At 41.6% G+C, this 23,406-nt stretch overlaps 1 protein-coding gene and 1 long non-coding RNA gene across 6 annotated transcripts in view; one reads left to right on the top strand and one right to left on the bottom strand.

The window, feature by feature from the left end:
- GBE1 (1,4-alpha-glucan branching enzyme 1) overlaps positions 1-23,406 on the top strand; it is a 387,946-nt gene that overhangs the window by 202,141 nt on the left and 162,399 nt on the right. The window contains exon 1 of one of the 5 annotated variants that reach the window (XM_063347765.1): positions 22,346-22,572. The exons of 1 other annotated variant lie outside the window; for it this stretch is intronic. In XM_063347765.1, the coding sequence (XP_063203835.1) occupies positions 22,469-22,572 (104 nt within the window). In that variant the 5' untranslated portion in view covers positions 22,346-22,468. Of the gene's footprint in view, positions 1-22,345; positions 22,573-23,406 lie in introns of those variants that run through there. 3 more of the 5 variants (XM_063347776.1, XM_063347794.1, XM_063347785.1) reach the window with 3 other exon arrangements.
- LOC134521391 (uncharacterized) lies at positions 9,218-22,846 on the bottom strand. The gene is made up of 3 exons (XR_010072735.1): positions 22,541-22,846; positions 11,629-11,775; positions 9,218-10,386 (listed from the first exon to the last, which is right to left on the bottom strand). It is a non-coding gene; the product is annotated as an uncharacterized LOC134521391 (long non-coding RNA).

Here is a 23,406-nt window from a genome sequence, read left to right as displayed (position 1 = left end):
GTCAGGAAAGGTAAGCTCTGAGTCATTACTTTTTATTTTTAGTATCCAATCTACTTCAAAATGAATGGAATGCAATAACCTTCAAATCCCTTTAGAAGTTGTGAGTTACCTGAAATCATTTATTTGAAAAGCACCATGAGATAACAGAGGGCATATTGGGTTTGTGTGGCAAGGTTTTGGTAGTGGGGGGGCTTCAGGGGTGGCTTCTGTGAGAAAGTGCTAGAAGCTTCTTCCATGTCCGATAAAGCCAATGCCAGCTGGCTTCAAGATGGACCCATTGCTAGCCAAGGCCGAGCCCATCAGTGGCAGTGGTGGTTCCTGACAGGACCTGTGAAGCCATGGAGAGAGGATCCCACGCTGGAGCAGGTTTGCTGGCAGGACTTGTGACCCTGTGGGGGACCCATGCTGGAGCAGTCTGTTCCCGAAGGACTGCACCCCGTGGAAGGGACCCACACTGGAGAAGTGTGTGAAGAACTGTAACCTGTGGGAAGGGCTCACATTAGAAAAGTCCGTGGAGGACTGTGTCTTATGGGAGGCCCCATGCTGGAGCAGGGGAAGAGCGTGAGTAGTCCTTCCCCTGAGAAGGAAGGTGCAGCAAAGAAAACGTGTGATGAACTGACCCCAAACCCTATTGCCTGTTCCCCTGTGCTGGGGAGGAGGAGGGAGGAAGTAGAGAAATCAGGAGTGAAGTTGAGCTTGAGAAGAAGGGAGGGATGGGGGCAAAGTGTTTTAAGATTTAGTTTTTATTTTCTCATTACCCTACTCTGATTTTGATTGGTAACAAATTAAGATAATTTCCCCAAGACGGATCTGTTTTGCCCGTGATGGTAATTGGTGAGTGATCTCTCCCTGTCCTTATCTTGAGCCATGAGCCTTTTGTTATATTTTCTCTCTCCTGTCCAGCTGAGGAGGAGAGCAACAGAGCGGCTTTGGTGGGCACCTGGTGTCCAGCCAGGGTCAACCCACCACAGAGGGGTTGATTGGGCAATATAAGGCACCTTCTTCCTGCGAATACCCATTTTCTCACTACACTTTTTCCATATTTCAAATTGTAACTCTGGAGATAAGAACATGAATTGATTTTTTTTAAATTGTTTTGTGTTATGTTAATCAAAATGGTCAGCTAATGCAGCAGTAATGATCACAGAGGATTGTTCTTTTGAAACAAAGATAACATATCATTGATCTGATGCTGCAATCACAAGCTTCAAAATACATCAGAGATTTTTAAGGCCAGAAGGGAGTGTTTTGATCAGCTAGCCTGACTTCTTGCACATGAGAAGCAAAGAGAATTTCACCCATAGTTCCTGCACAAACTGTGATTCTGGACAAACACAAATACTTTTGTTTGTTAGGGCTTCTGAAAGTGAAAATAAGTCTTTCTGCACCAGTCTCTATGTTCGCTAGGTAATTTTAACTTCTTTTGAAAGCACAGCTGAATATTTCATTTCATTATACACTCCGACTTGAGATATTTATTAAAATCATGAGTGGATTCTGGAAGCGAATGAAAGAGACGAGTTATTAGTGAACATTTGAGTAAGAAAACTGAGCCAAAACCCATAATAAAATGCTGAAGTATCACCGACACAGTACAGTTTTAAGAAGCAAGGTCTTAGAAATAAATGTAAAGAAAAGAAAAATGGCTAAAATCTTAATCGAGTGAAACAGTAAAGCATGCCTGTGACTCTCATGATGTGAGAAGTTTCATCAAAGGCAATGAGACTGCTAAAAGTTTCAGAAGACAGGCATAGGCATGCCTCTAAGTACTTTAGTAGGTTGGAATCCAAGTGCCTAGTCAAAATCGTTGATTTCTTTTGGCAAGGAGGTAGTATGGAGTTTATGAGAAACTCAGTAAAATAAATTACAAACCAGAAAGAACTATAAGAAAACTTCTTTTCAACAGTCATGTTTGTGGTATTACCTAAGGATCAACCACAAATGGAAGTTCCCACTGTGCAGTGTAATGCACCTCAGAAAACACTAGATGCTACTTACTATGCAGAACGTGCAATCTAAAGAGAACACAATGTCATTTTCATGCAAACATTGTCTTCCATTATTTTATCTTTCTTATTACTTCCTCTTGTTTTATTCTTGATTATATTTTCAGCTACGTTGTTTTTTTCCCAACGCAGAAGCCTTTGGGGTGAATTTCTTAGCACCCACTGAAGACAACAGGGCATCCCCCAAATACTGCAGCAGCCCTGCATGTGAGATGTACCATGGTATCATTTTAAAGACTGAAGTTCTTTTTTTTTTTGAAGGAGCTGGAGTACATAATTGAACAGAGTTGCCATCATTAAAACGCAATTAAGGTTGTGAAGCCCTCGAGCATCTTAAATTGTGGCGTGATACAATATTTATCAGGCTTCAGAACACATAATCACATCTATGGCCATCCAGCCATGTTTTGCTTTTTCACTAGGCGAGATTAACCCTCTATCACAGTTTAATGCAGCTAAATTTACCACTTCTGTATACGACACCTTAATAATTCTGAGGTGGAAGCATAAGGACTAGAGTTGCACAGAAGACCAAGCCAATGAAGCGCCAAGAAAACACACACACACTTAAGCATTCGTTTAGAAAGACGCTTTATTTTTTGTGCAGATAATGAATAATGGAGCTAATATAAAATTCTGACAGGCATACACCTATTGAATAATTCTGATACTGCAATCTACAGGTGACTCACAAGCCATAAATTGAATGATGTTAGTTTTATGCAAGAAATAATCTTTTTAAACCCAGGAAAAAAAGGCAAATGTATAATTCATATGGATAATATTTGAGGTATTTTGAAGGCAAGTTCAGACATTTCCTGTGAGTGTCTACATGTGCATGGTTTAAAAAAAAAAAAAAGTAGTCCAAATGACCTTCGGTTAAAAACTTGGCAACTATTTCAAATGCTACTTCTAAATTTAACTTTGTCATCTATACTTATTAAGAATATAATTCATCGCCTAGGAGTCTGGTCTGAAATACCAGTATCTATCATAAATGCTGGACAATTTTTCAATGTATCTGCTTTCAGACGTTGGCACAGTATCAGCTTCAATGACTAGGTCAAATTCAGGTGTTGGCAAATGACACTGTGGGCTTTAATGACAGATTTGTGAATCTGCTGATGAACTATACTACTGCGGTTCAAAAGATTTACGATTATTTTGATTTTCTGTCACATTTAGAAGTTGAGTCAGAAAGATCTTGTGAACTGTACCTAAATCAGAATAAAACATTGCTACCCTTGCATGTAGATGGCCTTAATTAGCTGTTAAAAGTGCTGTCCTGAGTTCCTCCGTTTTGTTTATTTTTCTAGGTAGGGAAGACTTGTTCTGGAGGGGAAACAAATACAGCCACCATCATGTTTTTCCTTACAAATAACTGCTTGTAAAGAGAGCAGGTTTTTAACATTAGGAACTCAGTATGTTTTAACAGATTTTTGCACGCTATGATGTTACTTGTCATACTTTCATTTGTCATATATAGCACACGCATGCAGTAAGGTCTGTGTTGCTCATCAGAGATGAACACAGACACATTTGTCTGTCTAAACCAGATGCTGGAGATCAAATCCAAAATTCCTTCCAAATTTAAAAGCAGGTGCTTTAAAATTGAGCAATTTACCCAATAGCTCAACAGATTGAGGACTAGAGATGCTACTGCATTTTAGAGCTGAAGACTCAACTTCCAGTGTTACCAATGCAACTATGACCATTTGCAAACACTAGCTACAGCAGCAATAGAAAAGAGAATTGTACCTGTTGTACACAACCTAAGAACTGAAAATTTGCTTGGTTGGAGAGGCTAAAAATTTTTCATAAAATGGTGGAAGATCTTCCTCATTTCTTCCTAATCCCTCAGGTCATTGCTCATCTTCATGTTGCCCTTTGAAGAGTGGCACGAGCCCCTCTTCCTTCCCTTGCCCTCTGCCTCCACAAGCTCAGCTATCCATGAGGGAGTTTCATGGCTTCTCCAGGCAGAGCTTTCCAGCCCTTGGGCTGAAACCAGGAGGTAGACAGAAAACCTTCCTGTGTTAGAGACATACCGAGAGCCATTTTGTGCCACCAACAAGGAGCCGCTGGCAGGTGGACAAAGCATACGGGCGTACGGGGGATGTGAAGCGGGTAAACACTGTCAATACTACGCATCTAAGAAGTGTTTCTTGTTTCTGAGGGGGGGTGGACTTGATAATACAGATCATTTTTTCCTGTGACTGCAATGCAGAAGTTTCTCTGGGCTAATCTCGGCACTCACGTTGAAATTGATGTGTGGCCTTTAGGCAAGTCACTTAATCAATGTGTTTGTAAAATGAGGATAATAACATTTATTCGCCTGCCTGAAAAGGATGTGGTAAGGACAGACTAGTTAATGCTGTAAAATGCTCTTTACCAGTAATTGCCAGTATTATTATACTGCAGACTTAAAACCCTCCTTGACTGGTAATTGAAATAGCTGGAGAACCAAATAGAAGCCTGAAATGTAAAGGTGATAGAGGTCTCAGCTAAAGTGGAGATAGTTAATCCCCTTCCTTTTCATGGAGCTAATTATGCTTTAACTGAGGCAATAAATATCAAAGAAAGTCTCGAGCATATAGCTGCTCTTACTCAGAAACAGAATGAGGAGAAATATTGTGGGATTCACATTTGATTCACTGCGTAATGTGCCACTGATAACAGGTCAAGGGAGGAGCTGTGTGCAACACAGAAAAATACGTGTTCAAGCTTCTGTTCTGGGATGCAGGTGCACTCAGGTGTCCTGAGAGCAGGAAGAGCACTGCAGATAAGACAGAATTTGATGCATCATTACCATTTTCAACCCAATTAACATCCTTACTCTTCAGGATGCCTTTAGGTATGGCAGGTTAAAAAAAAAGAAAAAAAAAAAAAGTCCTGAGGGTGAGAAGGATGAATATAATACCGTGGAACGGCATGAACTAGATTAGGAAATGAACTACAGTAAACTGGCTCATCTGTGAGCTGTGCCTTGAGAACTCTTCTTAGGGCTCAGACTGCCCTAAGACACTTCTCCCACAAATGTTTCTCTGAGCAGGGAGGAATGTAAGCTGGCTACCTGGGGTGGCTAAAGGATCTGGTCCTCCAAAAAAAATTTCCTTTTTGCCATCTATAATGCTACCAAGAATCATCCCATTAAAAACAATCATCATGTTTATTTAATGTACTAGTTAAAATAAACAGCCTTAGGTTTCTCTAACAACTGTAGTAAAGGGTCATAATTTGATCCTTCCTTTTGCTGAGTGAAAGCTAACCAGCAAGATAAGTGCCTCTGACTTTATTAGAACTTGGGGGGATATATGCTTCATGAATATTACACATATCTCGGTTTAACTGCTTGATATTTTCATGATAAGTTTGCTTGGAATTAATCAAAGAATCTAGGAAGCAGGGAACCAGACTGTGATTAGCAATACATCCAAGAATATATCAAGAGTTATGAAAAGAGAAATAGTGGAATTGTTAACTAAGGAGCGACCTACTTTGCCTATCTCCAGGTTACAGCCCTGCTTTCTCATTTTTAAGTTTTACAATCAAAACTCGGGGTAAATCCAGCCCGGGGAGGATAGGTGGTTAGCATCTGCAGAGCACAACGATGGGTGCTGAGCAGGGGATCTGTGACAGCGGCCATGCCGCTTGGCATACTGCTGCCAAGTTGACTTACTTCATTAATTGGAGTGGATATGCTTTGCAGCAAGATATGGACAAATATTTTGCTGTTTTGTGTAAAACCGTTCTAGGAGAGGTTGCAAGTCACTCTACGCTGGTCTACTACCCAGACAGGTGTCATGCAGAGGCGAATCGCCGTTTGGCTTACTGCGTTAATAAGGTAGGATACAAAGGTGCGTCTTTGGGACTTGGACAAAAAGCGGTCTCTGTAGGACTTCCAAGCATACTGAAATCCAACCATTCAAGGGATGCACTTCTGAGAAGGAGATTTTAACACAGAAATGAAGAATAAGGGATGCTGTGGGCTCATCAGGTTTAAGGATAGCATCTCGGGGGAGTTCTGCTACGGCAATACGTGGGCAGAGCCCTGTCACTCAGAAAGACTGTGCCCTAAAGAGATTAGGTAGAGGCAAGGTCCAGCGACCGTTCTTGTCCCATGGGAGACAGTACTACTGGATATAAAGGCACGTCTCTCTGCCAGTCAGTCAGTGAATGCTGAACATCTTTTTTCGGGAATATTTGGTCAAATTGGTGAAGGAACATGTTCAGTAATTTATGTTTGGGTTTTGATGATCACAGCCTTACAGAAACAACAAATTTTAAATGACTGTCCAAGAAACATTGTTCAAAACAGTATTTGAACTAGCCGTGCCAAAACACCTAGCACCAAAAACGTGCTAAGTGTCCACAGCTAACAGGAGTATCATGCAAGTTTAGTGAAAACAAGCCACAGAACTCAAATTTCCAGATATGAATGCTATTCACAGGTTATCTGTGGATTACCTAGAGATCAAAAATAACGCATAGACAAGATTCAAACTCATAGAAAAGATTTTCAACAACTAGAGAAAAAGTTTCTAAAAAAATTAATGCTTTATATTTCCCTTCAATACCAGAGTGGGTCACAGTTAAGTATTTAAATAACTGTGCCATATTTTTGGTTAGTTTTTTTGTTGAAAAAATGGCCAAGTTATAATAAGATACTGCAAAGTTTTATTAAAAGCATGAAAATTAAGCATTGTAAATTATGTATTTTTTTTTTTTTTTACTTTTCTTCACGTGGTTTTCTTCACATTCTTTGAATAGACTCCATGGCTAAAATTCTTCCTCCTAATTATGTTGAGATCGTTTATTTAGCATTTTTTCCCCTAGTACCATGTGCTTTGAAGGTATACTGAAATCTTTTTTCTATACTTAATCTGTCATTTCGTGATGATGAGACCTGGAGATGTCTGTTTTATTGGAAGAACTCCACAGATGGATTGCACTTCTTATTAGGAACACTAGATCCTTAACTGGATTTTAGACAATCTCTGCCACTATCCAGTGCTGGGCAGCTTCTTGTTTGCCTTGCAACTCTGGCAGTTGTCCCCAAGTCACACATTTGGCAGTTCATAAATTCAAGACATCCATCTACGTACGCTTTAGAGAAAATGAGTATCTTATTTCAGCAGCTGAAAGGAAAGTCAAGTGAGGCTGCATGTGTTACAAATTTCTTAGGGTTGTAATTTACTTGCAGCGCACTGCACTCTGGGAGATGGGTCAAAAAATTATTTTAGATTGAACAGAGGAAGGCATTGTAGCATACATCCTAAACTGTGGTTATGCAGCGTTTCTCTCGGTGCTGGGGCAGAGAACGTGGGAAAGGGTAAGAGTGGTCCTGTAGAAACAGAGACACACAGAGCTGGTGACGTACATATTCTCTAGCCCTTCTTCCTTACCAAGAGTTTTCCACGTCTACTGTAAGAGGAAAGGAGTGTTTTGTCTCTGCCTTCAGGCCGCAGATGTCCCTGGCGCTGCTCGCTTGAAGTCCTAAGGTTCAAGCACATTGCTAAGTTTACTTACTAACCTGTTTTCTGCCATCATTGACATTGCTGCAAAGCCAATAATTCAGCAGAGGGTCATATGAGGTCCGGAACAACAGTGGATCAGATCACCTGAGTTTACTGGCTCAAAAAAGTCCTGTGTTCAATTCAAATTGTCTCTAAAAAGAAACAGGTACTGTTTACCTTAGAACAGGACCATATATTTTTACAAAATCTTGCCCCACTTTCCCCATTTTTACTTCATTGGACCCAGTTATTCCAGGCAAGTGACAGTGTAATCAACAAGAAACTCAGTTTTCATTGATAGAGCAGCAAGGTATGTCATTCTGCCAGCAAAGATAAATTCACTGAGTGTTATGGTAATTAATACGTTCACTGGAAAAGGAGACTTTCCATCCACCTTTAATGAGCTATTCTTAGCACTACAAGTATTTCCTAACCCGCGATAGGAGGAGATTTAACCTTAGCCTGTCAAACCCAACAGCTAGATCAAAAGTGTTACAAGAGGGGGAATTCCAAGTCATCTCAATTATACAGCACCACATAAAATAATTATATTTGGTTACCCTTTAGAAGGATATGTTCTTGAGGGATAACTTTTATGTACTGCTCCTCCAAACATGACTATATTCTGACTGTGGTTCTTTAGATTTTTAAATAGCTCACACAGCTATAACCTCTGCATATTATCTCTAACGATGAATGACAGTATTACATTTACACGCAGATACCATATTCTTGGAAGATTTTATTTTCCCTTAACTATCCAGGTTTACAATGTAAGACAAAAGAAATTAAAGGCTTTGTTGAATCTTCTCTAACTCAATGGAAAGTTATCAGAGAAGATGTTATACATTTTACTAATAGAGCTAATATACAATGCAAAAGACTTTTTTGAAAAGAATAGAATGAAGAGAATAAAACTAATCAAACCTCTTTCAGTTAATATGCAAACTTGCACTCAAAGCAGTATGTAAAATACATTAACCTGAAAGGCACAATGGACCTGATTCAAATTTATAAAAAGCCTTGTTTTCATGTTTCTGAGTATTGAATAGGTTATAAAATGAAGGTAATTTACTACAGAAATACAACAGAACCCACCTCAGTTCCTCACTATTGTGTCAGTGTTGAAAGAGGTCTTGATGTTTATGAAAAATTGGTCCCCAAAATACAAATGAAATCATGTGAACAAGGAGGACAGATGCTAAAGGCTGAAATACTTTAGTTCATTCTCAAGATGAAAAACTGGGGCAAGACACCTGACTAATGATGTAGGTTAAATTTTCAAAACATTTCTGGATTTAGAAAACTGGTAGACAACCGGTGATAGTTTTTATTATTGTGGAGGTGTTTTTTTTTCCTTGAATACCAATAACCGCGCTTCATTCTGAAGAAAGGATAATAGAAAAATGAGGAACAACATATGGCAGTTACTTTTTTGTTGTTGGCAGTGTTGGTATTTTATTTTTTTACAGTTATGAATACCCACGCTTCATCTTACAGAAAAGGAATGGCTCCTTGTGCAGCTCCTTACAAAACCACGGAAAAATTCTGATGACACTTGTATCTCGTATTGCACAGTCCTGTCCCTTCACCAACATGCAATGAGATCATGAAGAAACCATAAAGCTTATCTCATCCACTGACATGGGGCTCGATTTTCTTCTGTGTAACTTTAAACATTACTTACTGTAAAAAAAGAGGGGAAAAAAAGCACATTAAACCAAAAAAGAGCTGGAAAAGTGATAGGGAGAAGATAAGCAAGCAAATAAAGCAAGGAAGAAAACGTAAAAAAGGGAGATTACAAATTTAATCATGGCAGTATTTATAAAAACAGAGCTAGCATGAAAATTCCTAAAATATGAAAAGAATTATACTGGAGAAATCAGCTGAAATGTTTTATTTCAAACAATGTAATACAACTCAAAACACAGAGTTCTTCAGAAGTCTTCACGTAAATTTATTCGGAGATGCAAGTAACCCAGCAATTTGGAGACAAACAGGAAAAATCATAGTGTTAATAACTTGTAATAGTGCTAGAGTGGTTTCAACCTACTGGAGTATACATTTTTGGCAAGCACAGAGACACGATTAAAAGCAAGTCTGTTCATTTAGAAATACAAAGAATGTGTATGGTATTTTATAGTGTTAGGAAAGGATAAGAAAAAACAGCTGGTCTTGCCTTATCCTCACTTTCAGGATGTCTAATATATGTCCTCATCAGTCAGACCTTTTAAATGTTAGGTATATCATATGACTTCAGCCAGATTGATATTCACCGTGAGTGTCTTTTAATGGTACGATTTGAATAACAATTTGATTGTACAGGAGGTTATGTTCCTTAAGCACTGGAGGTTTCCTGGATGACAGGAATGTAGTCACAGTACACAGAAATTAGATGTATGTACAAAAACCAAACCAGTGAAGATGTATGTTTTGAAATCGTGATTAAAAAATAAAAGGAAACAGAACACAGAACTGAGAAAGATAACTAAGTTTTTGGCATTAAATAACATATAGGATATGAATACAATAGAAAATTTTAGTGGATGCTGTTAAATTATGTGCTTTTCAGTCAGACAGACACATAATTTAAAGTAAGAGAGGCTAAAACATCCTATGTAAAATCACATACGTAATACTTGCCCTTAAGTTCTGCAGAGGAAGATTTTGTGTTCAAAGGATGATGGTCCTGATTTAGAAAATGACTCAGCTCCCAGAATGGAAACCTTTGTGAGTTTTTCTTGTGCATGTGTTGAAACAGATGACAACACAGGAGTTACTGAGGAGACAGCTGAAGGAGTGTGTAGGTCAAGACACAACAGATAATTCATGAACTGTAAGAGCAATTCGGTATTTTAACTCTGCAGCTGAAACAGCAGAAAGAGGAAATAGAACAAATAATTATAACCATTTGGACAATGATCTTTTATGAAGGAAGAAATCTCTTCATTTGCATAAATTAATGCCTTAGCTGCAAACGTTAAAAGAGCTAAATAACGACGAATGGAAAAATGTCAGGAGAGGACTTAGTATGTTTTGTAAGACTAAGTTTTAATAGGGGTAAGTCATGAAAGACTTTTGAAAGGATTCCTTTTCTATAGTGTACTAACATGGCTGGTATTTGACTACTACTGACCTGACTGACCAGAGACAGTGAACTGTATCACTGATTAAAAAAATGTTACATTTATAGGTTGATAGTAAGGCAAAAATATATATCTATAACAATAATTTTGCCTAGAACACTCATGTTATGAGAGTCAGTGATGACACAAAGAAAACGGCAGATGAATTCCAGAGATTCAGTATACCTACTGTTCCATTTGTCATTTATCCTATTGTATTCTCATTTATCCTACCACAATTATTCATATTTCAGATTCTTTGAGGAAAAGGAGCTGGAATAAAACAAGACATAAAAATATTTGCATTTTTTTACCAGAACATTTTGAGTACTTAAGTATTTCTACAGCATATTTATCTAAGAACAGCTGGTTAATATAAGAGAGTAGCACACAATCAGCTGATTTGCTCATGGCCCCAACAGTCATGGATATAAGGCTTTTCATAACCTGAGTCAGAATTTTAACATAAATTTGACAAATTCTGCAAAACCAGAACAAATTGGAAGAGATATTGGACTCAAGTTTTTTATATTCTATATTGACAAACTACTAAATCGCAGACAGACTGTAAAATGGGCCTTTGTACTGCAACATTATAAATGTTCGTGATGTCTTCCATTTATAGATACTTTACTCAAGTAGCTAAATGACAAATTTGAAATTAATGATGCAATGACCTCCGGTTTTATACAGCTCTGCTGACTATGTATTTCAGCAAAACTACTGTGAATTTGAAAAATCAACCACTGCTCTCTAACCTGTCTCCTGGATTCTCCACTAAGGAATTACAGTTTTATATTGCTGAAACTACTGATTTTAGTAGAGTTAACATTTGTATAATAGCGGAATAAAATTGCAGAGGATGGCAGATATCTGCTGAGAGCCCTGGAGTAAAGATATTGTGCAATATTCAAACTATCTGGGAATCAATGAGAGGGACGCAGATGGTGTAAGAAAAAGATTTAAAAATAAAACCAAACATACCCAAGACTGAGGAATTAGAACCTCCAAAACAAACATTATTGTTCTTCTTGTGAAGACCTCAGGGGCTGATGACTTGTCATAAGTAAGCCTCCTCTCTCATCTGCATCAGGAAGACTTGAACTACCAACCTCAGGACATAGAGGCACACTGGAAAGGTGACCATAACATCAGAAAAGTGAGGCTTTTCTGTATGAATCAGATAATTTGGACTATTAGAATATTTACTGGACTAACAGTACATTCTCAGCACTATGTAAGTGGCATAGTACACGAGATTTTGAGTGTAACCAATCAGTGGAGATGCGGGCAAACCCTTCCGTGAACGCTGCCAGTATGCTGGTGAGCAACCAACCCTCTGCAAATCTTTTGTAGGTGGAAGCCTACAGTCATCATAGAAGACCATGAATGTAGCAGATGTGCATTCCTGTGTCCGGGCCAGTATCTCATTTACAGTAAAACAAATGAATTTTGGGCAGCCCAGGTGATTCAGAACCACTAAGGATCCAAGGAAAGCAGAGAAACAGTAGCTACATCACTCTATGATCTGGCTGCAACTCTATCCAGGCAAAGCTTGCTTGACTAAGTGGCAATCTCTGTGGTGAACGTGACATGAAAATCTGAGAGGAAGAGGAGGAAATAGGTGGCAGTCTGAGCAAGCTGATGATAGGCGGACAGTGGACAGAAGCCCAAAGTTCGCTGATACCTGTTTTAAAAGCCTTTGATCATAGTCCTAGGTTATCAGTGATCTCTGTCTCTGCTCCTTTCTCATGACCCAGCTGAGTACAGATTTTGTTTTTATTATGGCTTATTTGTAAAGGACAAAATCAGGTAGGCTGACAGAGGGGGGAAGGGGAAACAAGGGTAGAGGGGAAACCAGGAAGGAGAAAACCAAATCCAACCCCTTACTTGACATGCCCACTCTCCTCTTAGAAATATCCAACCTCCTCTTCTTTTTAGAAGAAATGGCTGAGCTGAAGAAATGGCATATTCAGCAGAGACTAAGTCTTTGAGGTACAGGTTCTTGCCAATCAGTCAGTTTCTGCAGTGGCAACTGCCTACTATGAATGGATGTATAACACTGTATGAGCTTTAAAGGAAGACCAGAATTGATTGTATCATCTGGATGCTCGCAAGCCAAAAGAAAGCAGAGATGTATTAGAAACAGAAAAAGTTGTCAGCCTCTGTTCAAAGTTCTGTGCACAGTACAGATGGACAAGCCTTGAATTTGAACCAGGGTGCATTTAAAGAGTTGTAGTGGATGTCCTGGACACAAAAATGCTTTTAGTTTTAGGGCCTATAGATACTGGCACAGTATGGAATGAGCTAGCAATCCATATGAGGGAAGAAGTGATCTAGGGGACACTAAATACTAGTAAACAAGAAAAACAAACAAAAACCCATGAGAGTGTATGACTTAGAAGCTGTAAAACCTGTTATTTTTGTCAGCATTTACTCTCAAATATTTATCTTCGGTAAAGGTGACAAAAAGGAGACGACAAGTAAAAAGAGGCAGAAAAGTAGTCCATGCACATAAGCAGGGGTAGGAAATAGTATAGTAAGAAAACAGTCAGACCTAGCACAAACACACACATGGAAACAATGTGACAAAACTGGGTAAGAGATGCAGTACTGCGACAATATTTCCAACAAGCCCCCTACCAGATCACTAACTGAAGATTGGCATAAGGAAAAAGGCAATTAATTGCTCACACCTCACCTTTACAGACACCGAAGTACAACTTTATTATTGGGGATGGGCTGCCGTCCTGGTGGAACTAAGGGACAAGTGGAAAATGAAGAGCCTGGATGTTGCCTGAGAAGATAATATAATGCAAAAAGATTGAACACCTGGCACAGGCTGTGATCTGTGCGATTCAGAAGGCTATTCTGATTAAGCAGGCAGAGGAAGAGAATGAAGTGCTAACAAACAAAGCAGCTGAATATTCAAGTAGGAGAGAGCAGAACTGCTGTGAGACGTGTGGCTGCTGATGCATGATGCCCTGCTCCAGGAGCTGATCGCAAAAATGTGAGAAATATCTGCACCGAGTGGCTGGTTAAACTAAAATCAGATTGGGCAGTGCTATCAACCATTTCTTGAATAGGATTAGGCGACTGAATCCAACATCCAGGGAGAATTTTGCGAGATAAACAAAGGGCTCAAAGAGATATCAAAGAGGGAGGGTGTTTGAGGAACACTGACTGAGAGCCATCAGCCCTTAAACTATTCTACTGGAATTCAGATCACATTAACTTGGAAACCCAAAAGTTACCGGTACAATACATGGTTGTAATTAATATCTTACGGTCAAAAATTACGCAGAATTGTAAAGATTGCTATTTGAATTAAAATATAAATGTTTAGCTGTTTGTTTCAAAGAAGAGATGGAACCAAAGCAAAACAAAAACAGATGGAGGATTACTAAAGTTATCTTCTAACACAAAACAAATTTTCTTACTATGTAGTAATGAAGTAGTTGTTTTATTACTATGTACTTCAACATAAAATATTCAGGAAACAGAAATGCAGCTAATTAACCTGGATATCCTCAGAAACTCATACTGAGGGCGGTTCTCTAGCCTGGATAACTAAGATAACTACCAGTAATAATATTTGCTTATTTTATCTTCCACAGATAGTATAGTATAAGCAATCCCTTCCAAATGTATGCATGCTGTAAGCTGCATATCGCTTAGTTTTCTTTACCAGGTATTTTTATTATGATACATGCATACAGGAAAAGTAAAAACCATACTACTTTTCTTTTAACTCAAATGCCATGCCTGAGTTTAAAAACAAGAGCAAAACACAAACCTAGGTAATAAGAGACAAGGGATCCTACCTAAAGGATTCCTCCCCAAGCCACAGAAAACCTGTTTCTGCGTGAAGACAGATGTACTTCTTACTAATCTATGAATACCTATGTTCCTAACAAAAGTGTGCGTGTGTGTATGTGTTTGTCTTGGATGAAGCTTTCTATATTTAAAAAATACAGAATTTTGAGTGCTCTAAGAAGAAAAGGTGAATCACTGAGGTGTAAAAATATTTTCTATGGAAAACTGTATTGCCTACAATACAATCACCTATGGCAACAGATTGTATACCTGTTAAGTGTAGCTCTGTATCATTGGGATTGTGAAGACTGCACCTTCATTTATTGTACTGGGGATATTTTAAGACATCTGGAAAGTGGTGGAAATCAAGGGTCCCTAAGCTGATAGGGTATCAAAATGTTACTTATGTTTATAATATGTAGTGTTGCATGATTATTGAACTAGAGCTAATCAGGTAACTGTGGAGATCTATAGCTATGTCATTGCAGAGATGAGAGGTGCATTTATAAAGATGGATTATTGAACATGATAGATGTTCTTCATAGTCTCTTTAGGCAGATTCCAGAAAAACAACAACTCAAGACACGCATTACATGTGTCCGGATTTTAGTTTTCAGTGTTTTTACAATTGCTTAGATCAGAATTTGACCAAGATGTGATTATGAAATTGCTCGAGTCATTGTGCCATTATCTATGTAGGATTTGCTTATGTTCATATACATACAGAAATCACTGTGCGCTATCTCATAGCGTGTAACATACCCAATGATAGGCACGCATGCAATGTAAAGATACAAATTACGTCATTACCTTAAAAGCAAGACTATGGTTTCTGACACCTACAGAAACCTGAACTTTACACCCTACAGTTGTAATTTTAGTTGTTATACTAGCTTCAGTGATTGTACAATGGTCATACATCATTATACCCTCAGACCCTTAAGTGTTATCATTACACAAGACCACATAGGAAAAAAATGATTGTTTTCAAGCACCATCACTCAGTCTTGTTAAGAAGCCTTGAGTTGTAGGAGAGTTTGCAACATCTCGGCTGGACTCATGTAACGATTAGCCTGTGTTCAGCAGACCATCTATCAAAAAAGGAGAATTTTAGCCTGGTACATGTTATTTTTTGCCATTGCCATTGCTTGCCTAGTGCCTGAATGACTATTGCTAAACCCGTGTGAGCTCGCGTCTGTGAGTGCCGCCAGGGGAAAGGATCCGACAGCCCTGGGCAGCATCACCAACAGCATCCCTAATGTCACCTGCATCTGGGAGACGCTGTTATGCAGTTATCAGACTTCAGCTGGGATCCTCAAAATTGAGGAGGGAGACACCCACTCCTCCCATGAAGATCAGGCGGTGTGTGGCAAAGACCTGAGGAGGCCAATGCCTTGTCATAGCACATCTGCCCCCATCTGCCTGAGGAAGACTTAAACCATCAACCTGAGGACCTCAAGGCATACCGGGAAGGGGCGCATAATATTAAGAGAAAGGCATAGGTGCTAGAGTGTCTTCTGTTTAACTATTTAAATTGCACTATTAATGAGGGTGGGTTTTTTTCATATTAATCAGATAATTTGGACAATTATACTGTTAAAATTTTTACTGGACTAACAGTAAATTCTTAGTTCCATATACGGTGTTCTCTTCTGCCTATAGCAAGATTCTGAGTGCACAGAAGACTGAATGGCACAACTAATACTGCCAAGATTTAAAAGACTTTCTGCAGAAAGCATTTTGGACTTCCAAAAGTTCAGCACTTCACACAAAATTTGCACTGGCTTCATCTGCTTTTACTGTGGTGAACTTAGTACACACCTAAATTGGTGAATGCAATCTGCTTTCTGAAAACTAAAACAGTTCTACACATACTAATGAATTTATATTGACAGAGCTGTCAGAGCATTAGCAACATGCATCTCCTCCTTTCTTCTCACCTCACTTGTCCTCCCCCAGGATCAGATGTGTTACCCTCTGAACAGATACCTGGCAACCTCACTTTCTTTTCTGAGCAAGAGGCCAGTCAGCCTAAATGCCCGTAGCGTTTCAGGGAGGGATGCGAGACCATGCAACCAGCCTTCAAGAGACCTCTTAGGTAGGATTACGTGTCAAGGATTTTAGGAAAGACCTGGCAATGAACAACAAGAAAGCAAAATTGCTGCTGAAGCCTTGGTGTTTCATTCTTAATTCTAAGTGTACTGGATATAAACCATACAATATTTGGCTACCGTTAATAAGTTGTTTGTTTAATAGCAATATATTGTTACAGAAGCCCGCTGCAATAATATCAGGAATGTTCCTTTGGGACAACTGTTCTGGAGAGCTCAAGCTACTTATTTCCTAAGTGTTAGAGATAAGCACAGATTTGTAAGACAGAGGTGACAGTTACCAAATACTGTGGGTATGGCATTAAGGAGAGAGTCACGAACGTTTTATGTTCTTCCCCAACACATAAACACATGCAAATACCAGGAAACAGCAGTATTGGCAGTTGTAGAATGTTATTATTGGCAGTAATTGCTTTTGAGAAATGCATACAGAAGACCTAAATACAACAGAGTATTTAAAACATCCAAAAATATTATGATATTCCTAAAGTTTTCCTGTTCATAACTTCTTACTTGAAACTAAAGACTTTCTGCTAAATTAAAACCTTTTTTTAGTGAGACTCATAGGCATTTTCACAACAAATATTGTTCTACATCTGCTGATATTTTTTAATTGGTATCACACTTTGAAGTGTCTTGATTACTGTGTAAACAACTATGAAAGATATTTACATTTTTTGATACTCTGTTATACAAAATAAGGACACCAAATCATAATACTACTGCAATATTGTGAAAGCAAGAAACAGCCATTATCTAGGACTTTCGGGTTGTTGGAATGTGTTTTCATTTTGCTCTGCGTGGTAAGTGCAAATGGCATTCCCATCAACTGTGCTTACTGGAATCTGACAACCCTGAAACTGGCTTTTTAGCATTTCAGATTGTGCATTAGTTTTGATCTTTAAAGACGTGATGTTATTTAAAGCTCCTGATACCACGACAGGGCAGAAGTAAGACCTTAAAAGATAGTCCCAATGAATACCCTACATTTCTTACAAATCCTAAACCCAAAACCAACCCCCCCCAAACCTATAAACTAATTAATGGATATGCTAACACTTTCTTGGAACGTATGCTGCAATTTTCAAGGATACGTGCTTTGTTCTTCGTATGTAATCGAACAGTTGAATCCTTACTAGAAGTGCAGTTTTAATTATGTAACTGTGGCATGCTGTTGAGGTCTAGCTTTGGCAGCAGCTGTGCAACAGTGACCATTTCTTCTCTCCTATGTGTCTCAACTTGGAGAATCCAAAGATAGGCCTAAGTAGCTTGTTTAATCTCCACTCCTAATGTTCAATCTGTCTGAGAAGACTACCAAGAGAAATTATTTTTTTTTAAGGGGGGCATTTGTATTGGATCTGGATGACAACTGTGCAATTATTTCTTATGGATTCTTGAACAAATAATAAGGGTAAGTATGGCTGGCCAATGTGGCAAAATAAGCTTGTTTTCTTCTAAATATTGAACTCCATGTACTGAACATGCAGAAAACAGTCCAATGGTGGGAAGCTGCAACATGTACTGTAATACGCTCAGATGTCTTACACCTCTATACCGGACATAGGGAATCGTTCAAGAATCCATTCTCCTGGAATACTGAAATGCCAATCTTTTTGAACAGCTGCCTCTGTCTATAGGAACACATTTTCTTGACAGTGCCCATTGTGGGACCCAACATAGGCACAGGGGAGAGCTCGTGTATTCCTGTGTTTCTCAGTCCTTGGCCATGGGCTACTTCTAACTTTTAAGATATCAAAAGGTGCAATAGCATTAAAAAATGCATACATCTCCTCATGTGCAAGGAAGTAAAGCGGGCAATAAAGTGGGCCAACCACACCTAGATGTAAAAAGGCTTTCAGGGAAAGAAATTGGGAGGAGTTCTGCCCAGACTGAAATGATGACAGATCTTGGATATAGCCTTTAAGTATTGAATTTAAACATAAAAAGGACATGCCTTGTGACTTGTTACTTTGCGAGATCAGTAATTCTTAAATGATCACAATAGCAGAGTTAAAAAATATCTTGCTGTCTTTGGTACCTGTCATCTCTTCTCAGATGGATTAAACTAGGAGTCTATAGACCGCCTACAGCTGAAATGGAGCACAGATGATGGAATAGGCAAAGCAGAACTTTGTGGTATTTGGGACCACACTGTAGCATCCAGGTATGGATGTTTGCAATGACCCATATTGTAATAAAAATTGGACACACGTCATCCTTGGCCATTGCCTTCTTTCTCTCCCTGCAGGCTAGAAGGTAACTCCAGCAAATCCTCACCATATTCCTGCTCTGAGCAGTCTGGGAACTGACATGGCAGGAACCACACTGTAACTTGTGTATGAGTTATCTACCTATCTATCTCATAGCTGTGGGACTGGACAGTCTAGAAATTAGCAGTGGTGCATGACAACCATGGTGCAGAATCCTGTACCCCAAAGATAACTCTGATAGGTCTGGAAGCATCCTACAGAGCCAGGCCAGGACCAGGGACCAGGTCCGCTCTAAGCTACTTGGTTTAGAAGCACCTGGAGCTCAGGAACTGGCTCTGCAAGAGCCAGTCAAAGCCAGAGACCACACAGATCTGTTCTGGCTGAGATATGAACAGACACTATTGATGAGGGAGAATCTGAACCAGTGCCTTAATGAAAAAAGATTTTGTCTTAACCCAGTTTGTACAGTTTAGCATCTCTGTCATCTTTTGCAAAATATGTGCAAAATAGTAGTGAATCAAAACGGACGTACTGCATGACAAGAGTAGCCATTTTTCTTCAACGCTTTCCAGATCTTGAATGTTGTTTAATCCAACACTTTGATTTTTATTTGAAGTTTGCATATTTAAAAAATATCTAAATTGACGTTATAGTAACTATGCAGTTACTGCTCAGCATTGCTATGCAACATTTTAAAGTATACATAACTTAGGCATGAGCTTGAAAGACTAGTTTAGAGTGGATTAATAGACTCCAGCCTCAGCAGTAACTGAGTGCCACACACACGCCTTAGACACCACTCCTATATGATCCACCGCTGTCCCCCCAAAAGAGCAGTTATTACAAACAGTCCTCCTCTTCCTATTTCTACTGTCAGCAGCAGCTGCCAGCTTTGTATCAATCTCTGACAAATGCACAAAGATGCATTCAGCTGTTGGGACAACGTTCATTGTTTGAACTGCCATTTTGCCTCCAGGTAGAGGACTAAATGGCAGCGTCCTGAAAGCCAGCCTCAGCCTTTGAGTCTTCGCTAGATCACAGTGTAATAGACCATCACAATAATATATGCCTTAGTATCTTTGAGTTATTTGTGACAAAGCAGGCAGATAAAATCATGCCCAAGTTGTAAACCAGCACATGAGTAGATAGTAACGGTATGGTAATCAATTTCCCAGTTCACAGAGTATTAAATATAGCATTTGGGCTTTGTCTGTTATAGGGACAGGGGCTATTTGCAGAATTTAACTTTCTGAAGTTCAGGGTTGCTTGGACGTGAAGCTGGATACTGTGTCATTTCTACTTAAAATCTTCCAAATGAAGAAGGGGTCCCTGTCTTCAGGGAGCTGAAAGTCACAGCTATATTCCTACTGTTTACACAAATTGCTAATGCTGATTTCTAAATCTCTCTCTTGGGTTTATGCCAAACAGCTAATACTGGTTCTCTGAACTTGTTTGAGCTTCCTGACAATGAAGAAAATCAGAGAGACTGTGCTAAGAGTGAAATTCCTGTTTCCTATGCTCATGAATTCAATGGCTGCAGGAATTCCCCTCCTAACTCCACTTCAACCACAGGTGACTTCTCCAGTACCAAACACCTCGAAGCTCCACAGCAGCAGCAGCATAGGCAACACAGAACTATTGTAAAAAACCAGTTTCCTGGCTCTTGATAATCAGCTGTAATTACTCTCCTTTTAGTCTGCCAAACTAGTTAACTGTGAGAATGAGCGACACATTTGCAAAAGAACACGATGCACATAGTATGATGCATGAAGCAAGAGTGAGATGATAAGAGCTGTTAAACTTTGTTTTAGCACAGGCACTGGGATCACTGCCATGCAGAAAGTTTTGAGAAGCACAGATATTTCTAAAAAGTTTTTCAGTCTCCAATGAGACTGAAAAAATGGTGGGCACTGGGAAAAAAAGAAATCCTGAGCTGTCAGAGCTGGATATGATAGGTAGTTCTGCTACAGCACAGATGCTACTTCTTTCAATAACCAAACAAAAACCGCTTAGGCCTCCTGCTGGGGCAACTGCTATAGCACACAGTACGAGTATTGCCCTACTCATTCTTAGGGCAGGGAATACTTTTTGCACTCCATAAGAAATAAAAGGACAAAAGTACTTGGATTTTTGTGTGTGTATTTAGAAACTGCTGCAAGGAAGAAAATACAGTGTAGTTAAGCGTACACTGTTAATGAAACAAATCATTATGGAAACTTTCACTGCAGCCAGTTTTGGGTAAAGTAATAAATGAATTGCTAGTGTTCATTGCACACTGTGCTGTTAGTTATCTGGCAGACAGGAAGGGGAAGCAGCACTAAAATTCAGAGGACACCAAGATAGGGCAGATGAGTTACAAACTGAGGATACCAATTTAGGAGATGGCTGTGGAAAGCAGGTAACATATCCAGGAGCTGAAGTTTATAAACGGTGGCTGAAAAGCATTCAAAAGAGGCCTCTAAATACACGTTCTTACTACATGTCTAAATGAAGCAAAATTGCTGGACCTTAAATAAAAGTGCTAAATGCTGGCCTAGAGGCATGGTCAGGCTAGTGATTAGTTGCCTTGGATATCTGGTGGCCTATCCAAAAATAAGACATGCTGATATTAGATTAAAAACTTCCACAGCAATCTACCTGAGCTATTCAGCATTTTGAGCCACATTAGGATCAGCTGAATTAATTTTACTTTGTTTAAGATTCTTTATGTGTCCAGTAAAACAACATTTTGCTGTACAGACAGGGTGTTTATGAGAACTCACGGATGCCCCCGGAGTCTTGTTTTGCTGACCTTGTCTGTGAGCACGCCAGCTCCCTATCAAACAGTCGAGAAATTTATTCTAGCATTCATGATGACACCAAATCTGGTTTGGGTGTGTGGGGGGGTGTGTGTGTGGTGGTGCGTGGTTTTTCTTGTGTGCGTGGGAACGCAGAGTTCGCCCGGCAGCAGACGCGCTGAAAAAAGGACATCAAAGAGGCACTAAGAAAACAAACTGGGGACCGCCGGGCGACGGCAGACACCCCCCTCTGCCGTGGAGGTCGGCTCCGACAGCGACTTTTTTTTTTTTTAATTTCCTTTACCGAGAGAGCACATCTCGCCCCTCACCTCACCAACCAGCCCCTCACCACCGGCGTTTCGGGCCGCCGCTCGCCGCCTCAGGGCTGGCTCCGCCAGCGCCGCGGCCCAGGCCCGGCCCGCGCTCACCCCTCCGCCCGCCCAGACACCCTGCGCCGTTTTGAGAACGGCTTTTTTACACTATCTCCCCCCATCCCCGCCCTGTCCCCTTCTCGCTATCAGCCCCCCCGCGGGCAGAGCCCCGGGGCTGCGAACCCAAGCCCCTGGCTCGTCCGCGCCAGGGGAGCCAGGGACAGAGCCCCCCGATATCCTCCACCCCGCTCCCCGTCCCGACTCCCTTAAGGCACCCAGAGCCCCGACACAGCCGCCCCGGGCGCCGCGGGGGGGATTTGGGGAGGGTGTGGGGAAGCGCAGCGCAGCGTGCCCCAGGCGGCTGGCACGGCGGGCGGGGAGGGGCGGCGAAGGCGGCCGCCTCCCGGCCCCGGCGGGCTGCCCCGGCCTGGGGGCGGCGCCGGGCAGTGAGAGGCAGGGGGCGCCTCGCCCGCCCCGGCCCCCCTCCCCGGGTGTATATAGCGGCGGCGCGGCACGGCGCGGATCCCGCGGCGGGCAAGATGGCGGCCGCCGCCAGCACGCAACCTCCGCAGCCGCCGAAGCTGACGCAGCTGCTGGAGCGGGACCCCTACCTGGCCCCCTTCGAGACGGACTTCCAGCGCAGGTAGCCGCCCGCCCGCCGGCGGCCTAGGCCTGCGCCGCGGGGAGGGGAGCGCCGTCTCGGCAGGGCAAGGGGCGGCGGGCGAGCAATCGGCGACCGCCCGCCTCTGGGGGCGCCGGGGCGGGCGGGGGGAGCGGCGGGGCGGGCGGTGTCCCCTCCCCCTCCTTCCCGTCCCCTCCCTGTGGCGGCGGGGGCCGGCCCTCAGACAGCGCCGGGGCGGCTCCGCTTCCCGCCCCGGCGGCGGCGGCGGGGGGGACGGACCCAGAGCGGAGTTCCGCGCCGGCCCTTCCGACGGAGGCGTCTCCAGGGCGGGCGGAGCCGTCGTCACGGCCCGGTGGGGCCTCCTGAGGCGGGCAGGACGCGCCGCGGTTGGGAGGCCTCCACGGCGGGCCTCGGTGTTGGGGGCGGCCGGGGCGCCTCGTCCCGTCCCCCGCCGCCACTCCGGCGCTTCAGGCGTCTTCGTTTCCCTCCTTCGACCCGCTGAAAAGCAGCATCGCTTCCTAATGGCGGGGCGGGATCGGGGGAGGGGGGCTGGTTGACAGGGAGTGTGTCCCTTGGGGCGCGGGCAGGTGTGCCGCGGGGGGAGACGCTGGGGGTAACTTGTGAGGGCGTTCAGCCGGGCTGCTGTCGCTCCTGAAAACGTTTTCCAGTCTGTCTGTGGTAACCTGTAAATAAACTGCCCTCGAATCGCCTCTTTTTGGAGAATTTTCCTTCCCCTTTCCGTTCCCCCGTATTTTTGAGGTGTCCCTGTATCCCCAGCTCAGCCGTTAGTCAGCCCTACGAACGGTAAGGTAGCAGCAGAGTGTGCATTAGGCTGGTTTCATGTTGGCAGTCTGA

Source organism: Chroicocephalus ridibundus, chromosome 1, assembly GCF_963924245.1.
Source record: "Chroicocephalus ridibundus chromosome 1, bChrRid1.1, whole genome shotgun sequence".
Classification (NCBI taxonomy): domain Eukaryota; kingdom Metazoa; phylum Chordata; class Aves; order Charadriiformes; family Laridae; genus Chroicocephalus; species Chroicocephalus ridibundus.
Note: the sequence above shows the minus strand (reverse complement) of the source record. Positions and strands in the feature narration are given on the sequence as shown.